General features: G+C 42.9%; 1 protein-coding gene across 2 annotated transcripts in view; it reads left to right on the top strand.

Annotated features, from left to right (window-relative positions):
- The window catches only part of MYO7B (myosin VIIB), a 45,670-nt gene extending 27,944 nt beyond the window's left edge, over positions 1-17,726 (top strand). Inside the window, exons 31-48 of one of the 2 annotated variants that reach the window (XM_090146983.1) lie at positions 144-311; positions 872-989; positions 1,095-1,221; positions 1,715-1,884; positions 2,476-2,657; positions 3,675-3,802; positions 4,332-4,489; positions 4,973-5,126; positions 7,078-7,233; positions 9,519-9,624; positions 9,740-9,853; positions 10,720-10,807; positions 11,918-12,024; positions 12,418-12,603; positions 13,284-13,400; positions 14,133-14,216; positions 14,968-15,087; positions 15,935-17,726. In XM_090146983.1, the coding sequence (XP_090003109.1) occupies positions 144-311; positions 872-989; positions 1,095-1,221; positions 1,715-1,884; positions 2,476-2,657; positions 3,675-3,802; positions 4,332-4,489; positions 4,973-5,126; positions 7,078-7,233; positions 9,519-9,624; positions 9,740-9,853; positions 10,720-10,807; positions 11,918-12,024; positions 12,418-12,603; positions 13,284-13,400; positions 14,133-14,216; positions 14,968-15,087; positions 15,935-16,018 (2,367 nt within the window). In that variant the 3' untranslated portion in view covers positions 16,019-17,726. Of the gene's footprint in view, positions 1-143; positions 312-871; positions 990-1,094; positions 1,222-1,714; positions 1,885-2,475; positions 2,658-3,674; positions 3,803-4,331; positions 4,490-4,972; positions 5,127-7,077; positions 7,234-9,518; positions 9,625-9,739; positions 9,854-10,719; positions 10,808-11,917; positions 12,025-12,417; positions 12,604-13,283; positions 13,401-14,132; positions 14,217-14,967; positions 15,549-15,934 lie in introns of those variants that run through there. The other variant, XM_090146982.1, reaches the window with a different exon arrangement.
- The last annotated feature ends 214 nt before the right edge of the window (positions 17,727-17,940 follow it).

The raw sequence follows: 17,940 nt of genomic DNA, 5'->3' as shown, positions 1-17,940 counted from the left end.
TTTGATGTTTTGATCCTTTATGCTGGGTGGTTGTCAAGAGTAATCCAGAAAAAAAATGGAGAAAACTGCCTTCAAGCTTGAACAAGGTTAGCTGGGCTTTGTGACATCTTTCTAGCCCTCTTTTAATGGCTTAATTGTTTCAGGAGGAGGATTTGGTGGAGATAGGTGCCAAGTATTGTTATGTCCAGTTTGGAGATACTATCCACAATGAACTTGTGCAGAAAGTGCTCCATGACTGCATCCCAGTGAAACAGCTGAAGTCCAAGCCCCTGGAAAAGTGGGTGAGCCTTATCACCTATGCACATGCTAAGGTAAGAGATCTGTCTGGCACTGCTGGGTAACCACACTCAATCACCAGCTTCTGCTTCCTTTGCCATTTCCATTTATGAATTGTCCATTGAGGGAAGAAAGAAAAACATCTCAGATTGCGTATCCCAAATAGGAGTGGGAGAGAGGAGAACTTTTCCACTCACTCTTCCATACAGGGATCAGATGAGCCGGAATGAATAAAGTATATTTAAATCTCTGAACAGAGTCTCTTGTAATGGAGTCAAGATGGGCATGGGATGAAGTACCATTTTAGTCTGGAAATAGTACCTGAATAATTGTTATAGCACCCAAAATGTGCTAGACTCTGATCAGTCAATGGAGATTTTAGGGAAATCTGGAATCCACATGCCTACAGGCAGCCTTAGTTGCATGAAGCTCTGTGCCAGAACACTTCCCAGTGTGAATTTCCTCAGGTACTGCTGACATCACTTACAGCAGGGGGCTGCAGAGAACCTCCTGGAGCAGACCTGTTCTCGATTGCCTCTAGATCATGCCAATCAGAACTCACTGAGAAAAAACTGGTTGTCTTTTTCTACTGCAGGCCCCATACACACAGGATCGGCTCTCCCGCCAGGCTGTGAAGGAACAACTTGTAGATTTCGCTCGCTTTCAGTGGCCTTTGCTTTTTTCCAGATTCTTTGAAGTCACTAAGTTTTCAGGTAATACCCTGAGCCTAAGAGCCACGGACAGATGTAAGCATCTCTATTTTCAATAGAGAAAGATGTAAGCATTGATAAGGAAGTGCTATTTTTCTGCATTTTCAGGTCCCAGCTTGCCCAAGAACCACTTTATACTTGCTGTAAACTGGAAGGGTATCTGCTTCTTGGATGAGTCAGAAAAGCGGCTCCTTGAGCTGACCTTCCCAGAGATAACAGGCATCCATACAAACAGGTGAGTGCCCCAGAAAGGCAAGATCTGAAGGCCCTGCTCATATTCAGAACGGGGTTCTGTGTAAGAGGGTGGTATACTTTCTCTGTCACCCTCCTAAGTGATTTCATCTGAACCTGGAATGGTGGGTTAGCCTAGGTCTGGGAAACAAGAGGGACATGTTCCAAGCAGCCTAGAAAGGAAATGATGAAATGGCTGAATCTTCCCATTCAGTGGAGGGAAAGATGACACTGCTCAGCTGGAATAGTGTAAGGAACTAAATGAGATTTTATTATTGCTCAGTTGTTCCATAAGAAGGATGTTTTCTTGTTTAGAGTGAAGTATTTCTGTACAAAATATCGTAGAGCCCAGAGAACCTGAACCACTTTAGTCCTTTAGAGCCATAAATTTCTAATATAAACTAGGATCTATGGAGTTGTCTACCACCTCAGCTGTGACTGCAGATAGCTCTACATTTTTCAGATGGTCTGCTAACAAACTACTTGATAATACATAGGGCAGTGAAATCATTTGGACAGAGTTGCACTCTCATCACCCTTCGTGCCGAAGAGTTTGTCCTAACATCTGTGAACAGCATTGTCATTGCTGAACTGGTGGTGATGTTCCTGGAGGGGCTAAAGAAGAGATCACGATTTGCTGTGGCAATGCATGAGAAAAAATCCCAAGGTGAGTCCTAGAATTATTCTACAGGGTAAGGAAGAAATCTTGAGAGAACTCACAGCACTAGTTTAAAAAGAGCTTAAAGAGAAGTGGGAGAAGTTCAGCCAAGTGTTGCTTTGCTCCAGGAATAACATACAGTGGTCAGCAGAGTAATACAGAGCATAAGGCAATGTGATTCAAATCATTTGCTTACAAATTAGCCAACTTTCTACTTGCCTATTTTGTTTAGACCTTACAGTGGCCAACAACTCAGCCTGCTTACAGTAGGAAGCTGGAGCTGGGCTCCCTGGAAAAACTTCCTAGAAAAATTTCTTTCTATGCTTTACTGCCAGCTCTAGAAACAAATTCTGCAACCATTTCATTCAAATGGAGTTCTATTGTTGCCCTCACTGGAATAAAAAATCAGGCTAGCATAGGAAATTTAACTGATTTCTCTGAAATGTTACTGGAGGATTAGCTGTATTTACACAAACCACTTACTGTTGCTAATTGAATTCAGGACTTCAAAATACAGTTCTCTTGTCTTTCTTGTTGAAATGTCTTTGCATTTTCTTAGTCTGTCAAGCCTGAACAGTACTCCCTTATTCTGTATTTCAGAAGACCCTGCCATCCTGTCCTTCAAGAAGGGAGACTTGCTAATCTTGACCGAGGACAAAAGGCTAGATGCAAACTCTGGCTGGATCTATGCCCAGAATGACAGGACAGGCAAAACAGGGAATGTATTTCTGGAGGAGATGTACATCATTCCTTCTCTCACAAAGCCCTCTAGTCAAGTACTGGTAAGAAAAGCTGTACAATCTCCTTGAAGAGACTGGAAGATAAATAATGGTTAACTATGATTAAACTTATAAGTGGAAATTAATTGTTCCTCCAAAGTCAGACAAGTTCTGTGTCTCCCACTGATGCAAAAGTATTACTTTCTGCCCTGTCTGAACTGTCTGAAAACAAAACTAAACCTAGCCCAAACTAGGAGAAGGCTGCAGCTTTACAAAGCAATGACTTTCAAAATAATGGTCTGTTCTGTACCAGGGAGTTCAGTACCTGGAATTAATAGCAATTGATCATAGGTGTGAAGTTGAAATTTCCTGCGTAAAAACTGCATTTTTAATAGAATCATAGACTCATAGAGTGGCCTGGGTTGAAAAGGACCACAAAGATCATCTCGTTCCAACCCCCTGCTATGTGCAGGTCACCAACCAGCAGCCCAGGCTGCCCAGAGCCACATCCAGCCTGGCCTTGAATGCCTGCAGGGATGGGGCATCCACAGCCTCCTTGGGCAACCTGTTCCACTGCCTCACTATCCTCTATGTGAAAAACTTCCTCCTAATATCCAACCTAAACCTCCCTTTTCTCAGTTTAAAACCACTCCCCTTGTCCTATTACTATCCATCCTTGTAAACAGATTTTTCTGCAAAGCATAACAGGGTGCTTTAAAAGAACAAATGCTTCGAGAGAGTGAACACAAGGTTTCCCATTGATCACTGCTAATAATTTTTTTCTTCAGTTTTGGAGACAGCATATTGGACGTTGTGCTAACAAGAAACTCAATAAGTGGGCAAAAAAACCCCAATGCTAGTGATAAGCAGGTGCAGTTTGAACATGTTGTGCTGCAGATAATCACACGTCTTGGTGGCCACTGCTGTTAGGTCTATGAAGTCACTTCCTGAGTCTCTCACCCCCTGCAGCACAGAGTACACCTCCTAGTATGCACCACCTGCATGTATATGCTGAGTAACACTGGACAGCTGTGCAGAGGCCTGTCCACGTGACATCTGTACATGGCTGTGTCTTTCCAGAGTTTGCTGATGATGTCTCCAGACCAGAGGAGGACAGCATCGCAGAACTCCTACATAGAGGAACCTGATGAAGAGGATCTCAAAGTGAAGCCTTACACACTGGAGGAGTTCTCCTATGAACACTTCAGGTGAAACTCCCCGTGCAGTGTGAGCACAAAGAAAGCTCTAGGTTTTAAGGATCACTGAAGATCAATTAGAAAGGAATCCTTTTTTGACTGGGTTTCTTTCTGTTCCCTGTAATGAAGTGTAACTTTGGATGTGCAGAGATTCTGGCACATCACCTGCTTCTACCTTTTGTCTGCAGAAATGCAGTGTGATGGGCAGATGAATTCTAGCTGGAACGTACTTTTATTTCCAGCAGGCCCTGTGCTTCCCTCCCATCCACTCTTCAGCATTTACCAGCTAGCACTTAACATACAACATCTAAGACATCAGAATTTGGGAAAATTTAGCCTTCCAAACTTCTCTCCTTTTTGCAAGCATTCTCCTTTCTGGATTTTAAAGAAGCTGCATTTTCCCATTTTTGCTGTCTTGTTTTATCAAAGAAGATCACTGTTTTGAGAAGGAATATGCTTGGGAAAGACATGAATCTTTTTTATAATGTTCATAGCAATACGATCTGATTCTTTTGTATTGCCTGTCCTTGTCTTCTTTCAGAATTCCTGAGAAGGAATCCATCAGCAAAGCTGTTCTCCAGAAATCTCGTGGGCACAGTCAGCTGTGGGCACACTCTAAGGATCCCTTAAAACAGCCCTTGCTGAAGGCAGCATGCATAGACCCTGATGTTCGGGACGTGGCTTGTCAGGCCTTCATTGATATCCTTTTACTTTTCTCTTTGGGATCTGAGAACTCTTGGGGGAAAGAAGAGCTTCTTCCATGAAACACCTCCACTGAGATAATACCACATCCACATTACTGGGGGCACACTTACATTAAGTAGAGGAGGAGGAGTGGGGGGTTTAAGAGCTCTTCATGATTTAGCGTTGTTTCCCTTCTCTCAGAGAAAAAAGTCCTATTCCCTCCCACAACATGTGATGACCACTTAACTGAGAACATGGCTACAGGAGAGAGCAAGATTTATTACATATGCCCAGAACAGTTAATACAGTTGAAGTCATGGACAAGCAGCAACTGCTATCTATGCAGGGAAAGGGAATGAGCAGAGAATCAGTTCCAGACCTTCATCTTAGTATTTCCCCTTCAGACTCCAACAGAGTGCTTTAACATGTTAGAATCCAACTGATACCTCCCATTTACCTCTCAAATTGTCCTGCTTTTGTCCTTAATGGCACAGTCACCCATCATGAAATTCATGGGGGACTACCCATCAAAGCAGACACACTCCTCCGTGGAAGTCACTGACCAGATATTTGTAGCAGCTATCAAGGAAGAGGTCCTGCGGGATGAAATCTACTGTCAGATCATGAAGCAACTAACTGAAAACAGGAACAGGTACTTACCCAGGGATAAAAGCCTGCTTCTGGGGACTGGCATTCCCCAGAACACTGAGGCTGGAGGGTGCACACATTCCAGCCTAACACCTTCCCTTACAGTGCGAGGTGAGAAAGATCGCAAGGCAGCCTGGTGAGAAAATACATCATTGCAGAGTTCTTGGGTGCTTTCAGTGGCTGTTCTCCCAGTCCTGTGTTGGTTTTCAGCTTCCCAATGGCAGTGTTTCCATCCTACAAACATGTAGTTCACTGTAGATCATGGGTGTCCAACATCTTGGCTTGCCTGGGCTGCACTGTGTGAAGAAGAATTGTCTTGGGCTGATAATTTGGTTGTTGCTAAGTGATGGGTGCACACATAAGGCCAGGCCAGGCCAGGCTGCTGTGCAGGGAAGAGGTGCTGCCACGATGGCAGAGGGGCAGGGCTAATTATTAGCTGCCATGGGTGCCTGCAATCTAGATCTTTTACCACCAGTAAATCCTTCTGAATAGTTGTATCAATTAGTTCACACAACTGGTTTGCATTGGTTACAGAGGCTCCTGTGTGTGGATAAGTCTCTGAAACAGGCCAGAGTTTTGCTTCCTAACCTAGGAAATGGTAATGTGATCTAATTCCATGGGAAATGAACTGCAGAAAGCAGCTTAAAACATTAATAAAACAATTCTAATTGTTAGTAGAACAGTTTGCCAATTTCTGGCTGCCATGTACCACTGCAAAAGTTTGAGATGGAGCTTCTCTATCGTCTTACTTTTGCACAAATATTAAACTTAGCAGAAACTTTACTCTGTGTTTAACTGTTAGATGGTACATTTCCTTGCATGCAGTAAAACTCACAAGCTTAATGCATAGTCTGTAACCATTGTGCCAGTGCCATTCCTGCTGTACTCTATTAACTTGGGCTTGTGAGTCATTCAGTGTTTTGAGAGGGATCACTGATGTGGAAAAAACAGTGCTTGAAAGGTGGCTATTTCCATATATTTTCATTAGAACAGCCACAGCAACAAATCTTTCATCCTTCCCAGGCTGCTGCCCTGTAGACCACATCCTGCCCCCACACAGACACAAACACCACTGACCTGTAGAATATAAATAGGATTTAAGTAGTCTTTCTTCTTCTACAAAACCAGAAAAGTAAATGGGAATAAAGAAGCCAGGACCTCTTAATTCAGCAGCATTGTAGCATCTGTTCAGAGGCAGACCTGCCAGCTTCTCAGGTGGAACCACTCCACACTGCTCAGCATTTAGGAGCAATTCCTGAGACACAGCTGAAGTGTGTTACACTCCTGGCTGTGAAAGCAGAGTGAATGGCCACCTGCTGGCTACACAGCCCTTCTTGCTGATGAGGCTGAGATGCCGCAAGAGCTTTAGCTGGGAGATTTCACAGGTGCAGAGACTGGAGGAACCTGAATAGCTTAGGGTAGAAGGGACCTTAAAAGATAAGAGTTCCAATCCCCCTGCTATGGGCAGGAGCTAATGTTTATATGAGTAGTAAATACCTTGTTATGCAATGTCATCTGCTTGCTCTTTTTTTCAGAGCAGGGACGTGAGTAAGGGACAGTAAACTGCAAGTAAAAAGCTTGTGTACTGAGCAAAGCTGGCCAACAGACACAGCTGATAGAGCCCAATCCAAGTAACCATGCCTTTCCAAAAGGATGATAGCAAGGTCACTGCTGCCAAGATGACTGTAAAACTGGAGCTTATATTTTATTCATGAGATTTACAACTGTCATGATATTTATCAGCCAAGGTTTAGCATTATCTTCACAAACAGGCTGTGGTTACTGCACAGAAAATGGCTGTCAGCTCCTGTGTGAAAGCTCTGCTGATTTGCAGCTCTCTGCTGAATGCCACAAAGTACTGTGATGGGGCTGTGTTTCTTTACCCTATAGCTGCTGTGTGGTCAAAGGAAGAATAATGTGTGGCTGCAGCAGAACTATTTGCTTTGTGCTCACAGGTATAGCGTGACCAAGGGCTGGCAGCTCCTGTGGCTCTGCACTGGCCTGTTCCCTCCCAGCAAGTCACTGCTGAAACATGCCCAGAAGTTCATAGAGACACGTCAGAAAGAGCCACTGGCCCTGGAGTGCAAGCGGAGGATTCAGACAGTGATGAGGTAAACAGTCTGTGATACATGCATCTCTAAGTGCTCAAACATCATCTGTCAGGTGCTGGAAAACCCCAGGGACTAAAATGTTGATACTCTTACTTCCATTTCTCTTTTTAGACCTTTTTATTTAAAATGATTGTTACTTTTAATTCTCTTACGGATTTAGAACCACTAAGAGAGGACTGAGTCACAGTTTCACTCTTTTCTTTCATTTTAAAAAGTTGAGTATCACATGCAATCACTCGATTCCCATAGCTGGGCTATGTCAAGCACTACAAGGCATTGGGGTGAAATGAAACCCAGAGGTTTCGCTGATGAGGTCCTGACCTTGCTTTCCTTTGATGACATAGCATATCCTTATCCCCACCATGTGTCTGAGGATTAGTCTTGATTTTTGTTGAACCTCAACATACTCTGAGTGTGTTACTCACGGTGAGAAACACCACTGAAGTCTCTGAGATCTGCTTAGTGCTGATGTGGCTCTGTTGGTTTTCTGTGAAGCAAAGCAGACCCATGCTCAGAATAGAGCATTAACACAGTTTCTAGCCTTTAAGGAAACCCAGATGAGCAAAGCCCTGATTCTTCCATGGTTGTTCACCCCAGGGCACTTCTCAGAGCACCAGACATCATCCTTGTCCTGTCTGCCCCCCTTGTCAATCCCAGCACAGAAAAGTCTGGCAACAAAAAACAAGAGGAATTTGCTAACACAGTGGCTGTCCCCATTGCAGGAGATGAGTCTTGGTGCTGCTGGGGAAATGTCACTGCACATTGAACTTGCCTTTGAAGTGCATGAAAAAATGCACGGCAAGGAATGCTATTCATTACTCTTTCCATGGAGAACACTGAAAATTTCTCACCATCCTATATCATATGCTATTCATGCTCAAAGCCCTGCTAAGCTCTCTATAGAGCTTTTTTAGAGTGAGGAAAACAGTGAGGGGAAAGCATAATGGACTACTTCAGAGGAGAGATCTCTGCAAAAATGCCCCAAATCTGGAGTGTGGGGGAGGAAAAGATTAACAGACAAAATGCTGTTTTGTGAGAGCGTTTATTTCCAAAGATTAAGCTTGTACCCACTCAAAATTTCCCTGTGAGTAGCCTGCTGTCCTTAGGAAGTGGAGAGTAGGCAGCTTGAAGGACTGACCTACAATTGCATGGGGTGGAAGCCAATTGAGCTTTCAGGTACACCTTTCCCTCCACAAAAAGCTTTACTGCTCCATCCCCACACTCCTGACCAGGTAACCAGAGAGCATCCTGATGGGTGTTAAGCTGGCAATGAATTCTCAGCTGAGGCTGCAATGGGAGGTGGCCCTGTGCCTCCAGCCCACGCTTCCTTGGTCTCAGGTGCAGGAATAAATCACAGAATTGCTAACATTGGAAAAGACCTTAAAGATCATCAAGTCCAACTGCAAAATGATGACAGAGCAGGGCAGGTACATGTCCCTTAAAGGGCCTGTGTAGCACCAGAGTACATACCGTTGAACTTGGGATCACAGACTCCAAATGGAACTGCTATTTTATTTAATGGGAAAAAGTGTTTTCGTGTCTACATAACTAAAGCTAGGTGCCAGACTAAGGTCTCCTGAAAGATGTGCTCCACCTGAGAGAAGTCTGGCACAAAAAAGCTATAGTGTGTAACATCTGCCAGCAGGCTGCTCTGTGCCACTGAGGACTGGAAAATACCAGCCCCAGACAGCACTGTGCTACATTTGTCCTTACTTTAACCATAGCAGTGTTTTTGCATGACTCATACTTAAGGTCCAGTTCCTCTGCTTTAAAGGGCAGCGCTATTCTGAGATATAATTTCAAAGATCTGGGGCTGTTCATGAGTCAGTGATTACCTGCCAGCTCCTATGTAAGCTGTAATGCTTCTTACAGCTGTCCATACTTTTCTGAGCTGTGATATTCATTTTGAATCTGTATGCAAATCTTTCAGCTGATGCAAGAGTTAAAATACCACATAGTGCTCCTTTAGCCGCTTCACACTTCAGTAACAGTATGGAAAATTGTTGCTGAATACACAGAAGGGGTGATGGTACTGGTTTGGAAGGTGCCTTATTCATACAGCCTCATTGCAAAGCAGGGCATTCAATTTATGTGCTAATAATCCCCTCTGTTTCTTGCTGCTAATAGAATGAATTTGCACTGGGGTGAGGGTCCATCAGCCTCCCACATGCCACAGCACTGAGCATTTCACATGGAATCTGTTGTTTGGATGAAATACTGTTGAACTCCTGAAAGATTAATTCTCAAGCACTGATCTCTCTTACACTACTGGTGGCATTTTGCAGGAGTGGCTCCAGGAAATGGGCACCTCATCCTGTGGAGGTTGAGGCCATCTTACAGAACAACACTAAGATCTCACACAAGATTTGCTTCCCCAATGAAACAGAACAGGTGAGAACTTACTTGTTTTCTCAGCCAACACGTATTCCTGCAGGAGCATATTTCAAGATATTAAGTGTTCTCACTTATTCCTCCTCTGTGTAACAAAAATCTTGTTGTCTCACAGACATTTGATGTGGGAACAAACACCAAAAACCGGACTCTGTGTCAGAACATCGCTTCCAAATTGCAACTGAGCTCTTGGGAAGGTTTCAGCCTCTTTGTCAAGATTGCAGACAAGGTAACTTCTCAACTACACTGAGGTTGTCAGACTGCCTCTTTTCCTTCCTTCCCATACCACCTAAGCAACAATATTTGAAAACAGGCAACAGAGCAGGTCATTACTGCTGCTGTCTTTCTGAGGGGCAACAGCCTAGACTCTGAGTCTTCTGAAGAAGCTGGAAGCAGATACAGAATTTCTATCAGTCTGTTGGTACACAAGCAGTACTGAAAGCTGACAGAGGGCAGAGGCTTTCTTGCTGCTCTGCTAGGGTGCTGGCAAATTGCATGCTGCCGGATTCAGCCTGTTTGTCTCAGGCTTTGCCCAGCAGATGTGCTGCATACCTACAGTACTCACTAGCATTAGAGAAAGCTGTGGTTGACCAGCACCAGTCACTGCTCTGTCCAGTTTCTCAAAACTTGCCTTGTCTGAGCTGAAGCTCAGTTTGGCTGCTTTGTTGAGATGACCCTTCTCTCTGGAACTGCATGAGGATTGTGACCAAGGCAGAAGCAGTACTGAATACAAGCAGAGGGAGCTTCTGATGTTCTGCTGTGGTCCTGAGAAATTCAATCTTATAACAGTGTTTTCCTATGAGATAACTAGGAATAAGGTAGGCATCTTCAGCTTGCTTTCAGTAAGGAAGTTAGAAAGAAAAAAGCAGCAGAGAATGGAATAACTTCCCTCTCCATTTGAAATGGAAATCTTGTAAGCCTTCCTCCTTTTCCCTTTCTATCCTCTTGCCTCTGTCTTTCCTGCCATAATTGTGCTTTCTTGCTCTAGACAGGGAAAGCAAATTCAGCTCTGCATTTGGGTATGTTGGCACAGGTAGTATTTTAAATGCTCTACTAATCCCTCCTTTCTCCTCTTCATCACTTGGCTTCTTCCAGGTGATCAGTCAGAATGAAGCAGACTATTTCTTTGACTCACTGAGGCAGCTGACAGATTGGACCAAGAGGAACAAACCAGTGAAAGATGGTAAGGAGACAGTCAGCATGACAAGAAGCTGCATGGAACTGGGAAAACAGCAAGTAGGACTGATTCCATCTTACCACGTGTGTGAGAGGGTCTGATTTTACCATTTTTATTTGTACATAAGTGATTTCTGCCTGCACCAGCAGTAAGACCCAGTGACCTCATGCAGCCAGCCACTGGCTGTTGGAAGTACCAGAATCTCTTTGTCTGGGGATCTTTGCAGGAATGTTAAAATTATACAGAATATTTGATTTGTTCTACCTAAAACACACATCTGGATGCATACAACTTAGATTGAGCCTGTGTATAATCCAAAGCTTATGCAATGCCAGACTGTGTATCGCCCAGCACACATTCTTTACACTTTCTCCTTGGGTCACTAGAAAATTGTTCTCCAGATTACTCCCTGGTGATACCAGATCACAAGTTGTAGAGCTAAGGGAACACTTAGTTAGCATAAAGCAGTGTAACACTAACAACAGCAACTCTTTTGACTTCATTATAATGTGTAACCAATATCTTGAAATCTACAGCAAACTCAAACTCCACTCCAATTTCTTATTACTTATGCTGACTTTTGCTTATTTAAGGACAGTGAGGATCAGCTTCCAGAAGCACTAAGTATCTAAGACTTTCTAGTTTCCCTCTTCTCCCCACAGCTGCTGCAGCTGCCAGGATTTCTGAAACATATAGCATAGAGATGTTAGTGCTCTAAAACACAATTCATTTCTGTAAAACAGAAATTCCCACTGGGGAATGTATCCGAACAGAATTCAAGTGAGATGAACATCAGCAGACAGCAGCTTGTCACCAGCAGCAAGAAACAACAAACACTCACACTGCTGGGGCCTTCAGCCTCATTCTCCATTGCTGAAGAGCCCAGTGCTGCACCAGTCACTATGTGATTGTTGTCCAGGAACTGACAATTAGTCACAGTTCCTTGGTCATCTATGACTGCCTTTTTCTGTGGGTTGGTTTATTTTGTTGTGGATGTTTTTGTTTGTTATTTTGTTATTATTAAGAATGGAATTGTATTTCTAAAGAAACAATCCAATTACAAAAGCAGAGCTCCACAATGATGCAGCAGACACTAATAAGACATTGTTTTCCCAGGTGCTACTATGTCTGTAGCTTATGAAGTGTACTTCATGAGAAAGCTGTGGTTAAATGTAACTCCTGGGAAGGACCTGAAAGCTGATTCCATTTTTCATTACCACCAGGTAAGCTCCCTAAAGCATAAATGTAGCAGCAGTCAACACCAGTCAAGAAATACTGCAGAAAAAGTAACCATGCTGGAATGTTGCCCTGTTCCTCACCAACAGGGAGCTCCTGGGCAGCACAGCTTAGCCTCTGAAACAAACTTAAGTCCCACAGTGCTTACACCTTAGCTATACGGTTATGATAACAACACAGCTCCTCAATCTATTTGTTCCTTGGAGGTACTCATCTTCCACCATGACCATATGCAGAATCTCCAGAAGGAGCCATAAGTTCTTGGGATGCCCTTGGACCGTGCCTGGTGACACTCTCACCCCAACCTCACAGGTTTAGCGTGACTAAGTCAGTGTTTGCTTCAGGCCTTTCTGTCTAGATTCAGAGTTGGTCTCTTCCAGGAGCTGCCCAAGTACCTCAGAGGCTACCACAACTGTTCCAGAGATGAAGCTGTTCAGCTGGCAGGGCTGATTTATAAAGTGCGCTTCAACAACGACCGCACACAGCTGGCAACCATCCCCAAAATCCTGAAAGAGTTGGTGCCAGACAATCTGCTTCGAGTGACCTCACCAGATGAGTGGAAGAAGGTATGAAAACCAGCATTGCTTCCATTAATTATACTAATTCCATAGAGCGTTATGAGAGAAGAACTACATCAAGCCACGTCCCGTCTTTGATTTGAGACTTTGGAAGCACTACATAATGATGCTATTGGACACTGCTGTTATGCTTCTTAGAATTCAGATTTTGCATCATCTCCACCAAACCTCTGAAAGAGGCCTGAAGGGGCTCTGTTCTTCAGAAACAGAAAATTAGAACTTGCTAAATAGTTCAAAGGTTGGCCAGCAAATTAGTGACCTTGCACTATGTGCACACTTCTCATGGCAAAAGGTTCTTTCATTCACAGAAAGGCAAGAAAGATTCAGCAGGTACTTCAAATACAGCTGGAGGGCCCACCTCAGAAAATGTGGTCTGTGTCTATTGGGAACAGCAGTGTTCTGAGTCTTGTTTCATCCCATATTGCCCCTCAGCCCTGGAAATCTGCTCCCTTTAGCTCACAGACTTCCTTCACCCAACACATGAGTAAGATACACTGGGGAGGTTTGGCACCACCCTGCCCCGTGGGATGGTAGGCTACTTTCATTGTCACAGTGCTCACAAGAGTGACCTGGCTGATGGTGTGATTCTCTCTCTAGTGCTAATGCTGGACAATGGAAACCTACCTATCTCCAACTGACTAGGCTGTGTATCCTTTTTTCCTACACAGAGTATTACTGCAGCATATAGCAAACATGAAGGAAAAACTGTGGATGAGGCCAAGATTGCCTTCTTGAAAATCATATACCGGTGGCCAACGTTTGGATCAGCCTTTTTTGAGGTGAAGGTAGGTGCAAAGGCCTGGATGTCTGGCTTTGGTAGCAGAGCAACACTAGGGGATATGGACATAATCCCCTGTGTATGTAATAATACATTAGTTAACTGGCTTCCCATCATGCCCTAAGGAAAACACAGTGTCTTGACAGTGGGGAGATGAGTTCTTGATCCCAGTTCCTGGTTCCTGGAAGGGGCAAAACTACCAAACACAGGAGTACATTGCAAAGAAACAATGATGCTACGTTCACTGTTGGGGAAGGATCAGTTGTAAAACATAGCAGTAACACAAATAGTATTAAAACCAGCTGTAATACCTAATATTATGATGATGTAGCAGATGGGGGGCTTTTAGTTATAGGGTTACTGTTCTCCACAACACAATGCTGCTATCTCTGGAGACCCTCTCCTCAGAGCAGAACTGTACTAAACATCTCATTCAGAGTGGGTACCCACAGGGAACATTCTCTCCTTGCTTTTAATTTCTCCCCACTAGGTTCTTACCAACAACTTAGTCTGCAGCCAACCACTAAGGCCACTGTCAGTTTGGAAAATAACAAACCCGATTCTGCTTTATGTAGCAGTGAGGAAGTCATTGCTGTTTAGCCAAAAACTCATCCTCAGCAACAGTGTCATAATACTGAAGAGCTTTAGGTTCCATTATTTATTTGATAAAGAGAACAAGAAGCACTAGGAACTGGTAGATGCATCACACCTAATAATTTTTTCACCTTTTCTGTTCTAGCAAACCTCTGAGCCAAATTTCCCAGAGATTGTGCTGATTGCAATCAACAAGCAAGGAGTCTCACTGATACATCAGAAGACAAAGGTAACAGTTGTTTCTCAAGCATCTAAGCAACTGAGCCTCCTAAATTAGAGACAGCAATAGCATCTTCTCTCTCAGTGCTAGAGAGGTTAGGATCCCTTCACTCATTTTCAGTGCAAAACTGAAGAAAATGTTATAGCCACAGATCACTCCTTTGCAGTTTCTGCACTGAAAAGGGATCAATGTGGGGCATCTCTGAAAACAGAAGCAGTAATCATGATGGACCTGGATCATGGATGGACAGTGTACCAGGGAACCTGCCTCAGAAAAATGTTTTGCAGGAAATGCATACTATCCAAAAGAACATGCCAAATGACAGTGCTCACCAGCCCTCCAACCTAGCTAAAGTCTGGTCTTACCAATTTCTTGGGCAAAAGCAGCTATAAGTATTACTATTTGTTTTTAATAAGAGAAGAATCATCCAGTGAGTTTTAGATTATTGTAAATGTGATGGCAGTGTGTTAAAGAAGAGGAAGTCTCAGTGTGATTAAGACTCATCTGCTCAGTGTATACCACCAGACTGGATGTAAGACCTACCTTGATCCACTTTATATATTTGTATATGTATATATATTTATATATGTATTTATTGTATATATGTATTTGTATATGTATATATATTTATATATGTATTTATAAATGAAACAGGAGATGAAAAGACAGCTCTTTCGCTTCAGGTTTTTGTATGTGACAGCCTATTTTCATTTGAGCAGTGCTGAATAGTTCAGTCAAATCAATTTGTTTCTCCTTACAGGAAATTTTAACAGTTTATCCTTTTAATAAAATCTCCAATTGGAGCAGTGGGAGTACATTCTTTCACATGACAATAGGAAACCTGGTACGAGGAAGCCGGATCTTATGTGAGACATCTCTGGTAAGAAGAGTTTTGTTCACTTACCAAACAAAAGTTTCTCATTTTTCTTTTGTGTCCAGACCAGCTACAAACAGGATGCCAAAACTGGATGCCAGACCATTAAAACCAGTGCAGATAACCCACCTGCTGTTATGCCAATACAACTGCAGTTTAGAATCAATTTAGTGCTCTGTAATGCCATCTGATGCAAAGAAGCAAGCTATAGAAATAAGGAAAAAAGGTCACTTCCCAAATTCTTCCCATACATAAAAATTCTATCTGAGATAGAAAAGATTGCATTTAGTTGCAGAACTGTGTAAGAGCATTTTCATCTTGCTTGGTTTGATCCACTGTGCAGTAATGACATCTTGTAAGATTTTACTCTTACGTGAATGGATTTAGGATTGGTTTCAGACTGTTGAGACTGAGAGAAGCATCACTGTACTGATATTTATAGGTAAAACTGTAAAGAAAACCTTAAAACTCTTAGGGTTTAACTTCTCTCACAGAGAAGCTTGGATTCCCAAGTATAAGATCACAGAACCAGAGGGGTTGGGTGGAGCCCCTGGAGGACATCTCACCCCGCCTCCCAGTGTCTAGACAAGATTCTAGTTATAGAATAAATTCTGGGTTTGAATTACAAGGATATGACAATGACAGCAGAGCTGTGCTCTGTAAACTTTTGTCAATCTGTGAAAGGAATAGCAGAGGGAAAAATAGATAAATAGTTATAAAACCAGCAATAGCTGTTGGAAGAGACATCATCCATTTAGGAAAACATCTAAGAAGAAAAAACAAGGAGAAAATAATAATTATTTTTGCTTCTTGGGCTGTTGGGGAGACTTAAGACTTCTTTCTTTTCCAACAGGGTTATAAAATGGATGACCTGCTGACATCCTATGTACACCTGCTGATGAATGCAGTTAACAAGCAGAAGAGCCTCCCAGCTTGAAAGCAAAAATAGAATCCACGACCTGCATTGGTGCCAAAGTACCCATCGTTTCATCTCCCAGAAGAAAAAAGATTTAAAAATATGAATCTAGCTGATCAGTTTTCTGGTCACACACTAAATGAACTGTGCTGCTGAAATACTAATACAAGTTCAAGTGAGCACGTGCTTTCAAATATCTTCACCTCGTCTTTCCTAGGTGTAATAGTAGAACTCCATTCAGATTTTGAAGTTTGAGGAAGTGTAGCTGTTTTTAATCTAATAAGAGAGAAATACCCAAACCCTAATACAAAAGCCACTCCTGTATTCAGGATCTCCTCTATTCTTAAAGAGAGACACATTAACAGGGTTCTTTTTCCCTTTTGAAGAGAAAATCCTGCCTTGTTTCCTAAGCTTTTACCAAATGCATTATTTGCAGCAGAGGTAATATTTCTTCTTCCTAGTGGAAATTCTGGAAGTGGAGAAATACCCTTTAGTAGTAGGATAATGGGACACCTGGAAAGGTAAGATGAAGGTTTTCATCCTTTTATCACTAGGCTATGTACAGAAAATACAGTAGACTATGATGGCCAGTTACTGTCACAATATAAATGTCACTCCTGTGTGATGCTAAGTTAGTGAGCTGGCACTGGCTTATCACTGCCTTCGCTAAATTAAATGGTTTTCTTCCTTCCATGATTCATAAAACACTCAGAAACTAACAGCTGCTTCCTACTAGACAGCTTCTAGGAAGCCTGAACAAACTCTGAAATGGGTTTGGATCGTGAGCCCATTACTCAGTTGCTCCTATTTCAAGCTTATAGATGTGCTATTCAGTGCAATCTGAACTGAAAAAGTCAATCTGACAGACATCTGTTGAAAAGAGATGTATTTCTGCTCTGTAGAAATGTCCTCAGCTTGGAGTTATGTAGACACTCATTCACAAGACAAGAACGATAGCAAAGATCTTCAGCTATGAAAGCTATTTCCTGTTTTAGGCACTGATTCGGTGCTTGTTCATGTCACAGACCTTTGTCAACACACAACTTGGGACTGTCAGGAAGCAGAGCATGTATGCCCTGTGGTGGCAGTGAGCCCAGATGCTTGCTCCACTAGAGAACAAGGACTGCTCCCCCAGCGACAGGCTCTCACAGTGAAACATGGACATGTCTTAAAGCACTGCACCAAGTTCCTTGAGAGTCGACCCAGCAGTGCTGGAGAAGCAGCTCTGCTGGATCTCTCACCAATTTGCCAATGTGTGCACAATGGTTCCCTTGTTCCCTCAGCTGTGTGTGCGTGCAACTCAAATGCTAATGGGAATTCTGTACATGCGTGGCAGGGAAGAGCCCCCCTCTCTTTGTGCATGTAAATGAGTGCCACACTTGTTAGAATAGGTGATGGTTTTGCAAGCAATTAGATGTTCCTGCTGTCATGTCCATTGCTGGCAATGGAAACTTTTGAGATTAAAGACTTTGAAGGTGTTTTGTCATCCTTTATGTCATCTAACTGAGTGTAAGTGAGAAGCATTCAATACTTCACCTGTGAAAAAAAGAAATTTTGCATCCAAAATGTTATTGTTTCTGGTTTTTAAATAAACACTGCAGAAAATCAACCACAGTGTCTTTTCCAACATGAAAAGTGTGTATTTGTTCCAGATCCACGTAACTTAAACCCACCACACATCCACTACAATCACAGCATCCCAGCTGCTTTTCTTAGACAACACAAGTTGTATGGATAGCCTCTAAAGAGACAACGCTCCTTTCTGCACATCTTCATCAACCAACACAACAGAAGCAACACAACCAAAACAGGAATTCAAGACAGCAGTGGATCAGACCTGGGCAGTCCTCAGAGCTCCTCAGAATGCGTAATGCCCCATTGCTCAGCAATGCAAATGTAAGTTTTCTATATACAAATTCTTTTTACTTTTTTTTTTTGGTGTG

This window comes from Phasianus colchicus, chromosome 10, assembly GCF_987193195.1.
Source record: "Phasianus colchicus chromosome 10, bPhaCol1.hap1.1, whole genome shotgun sequence".
NCBI lineage: Eukaryota > Metazoa > Chordata > Aves > Galliformes > Phasianidae > Phasianus > Phasianus colchicus.
This window is presented reverse-complemented; position numbering and strand designations above follow the sequence as displayed.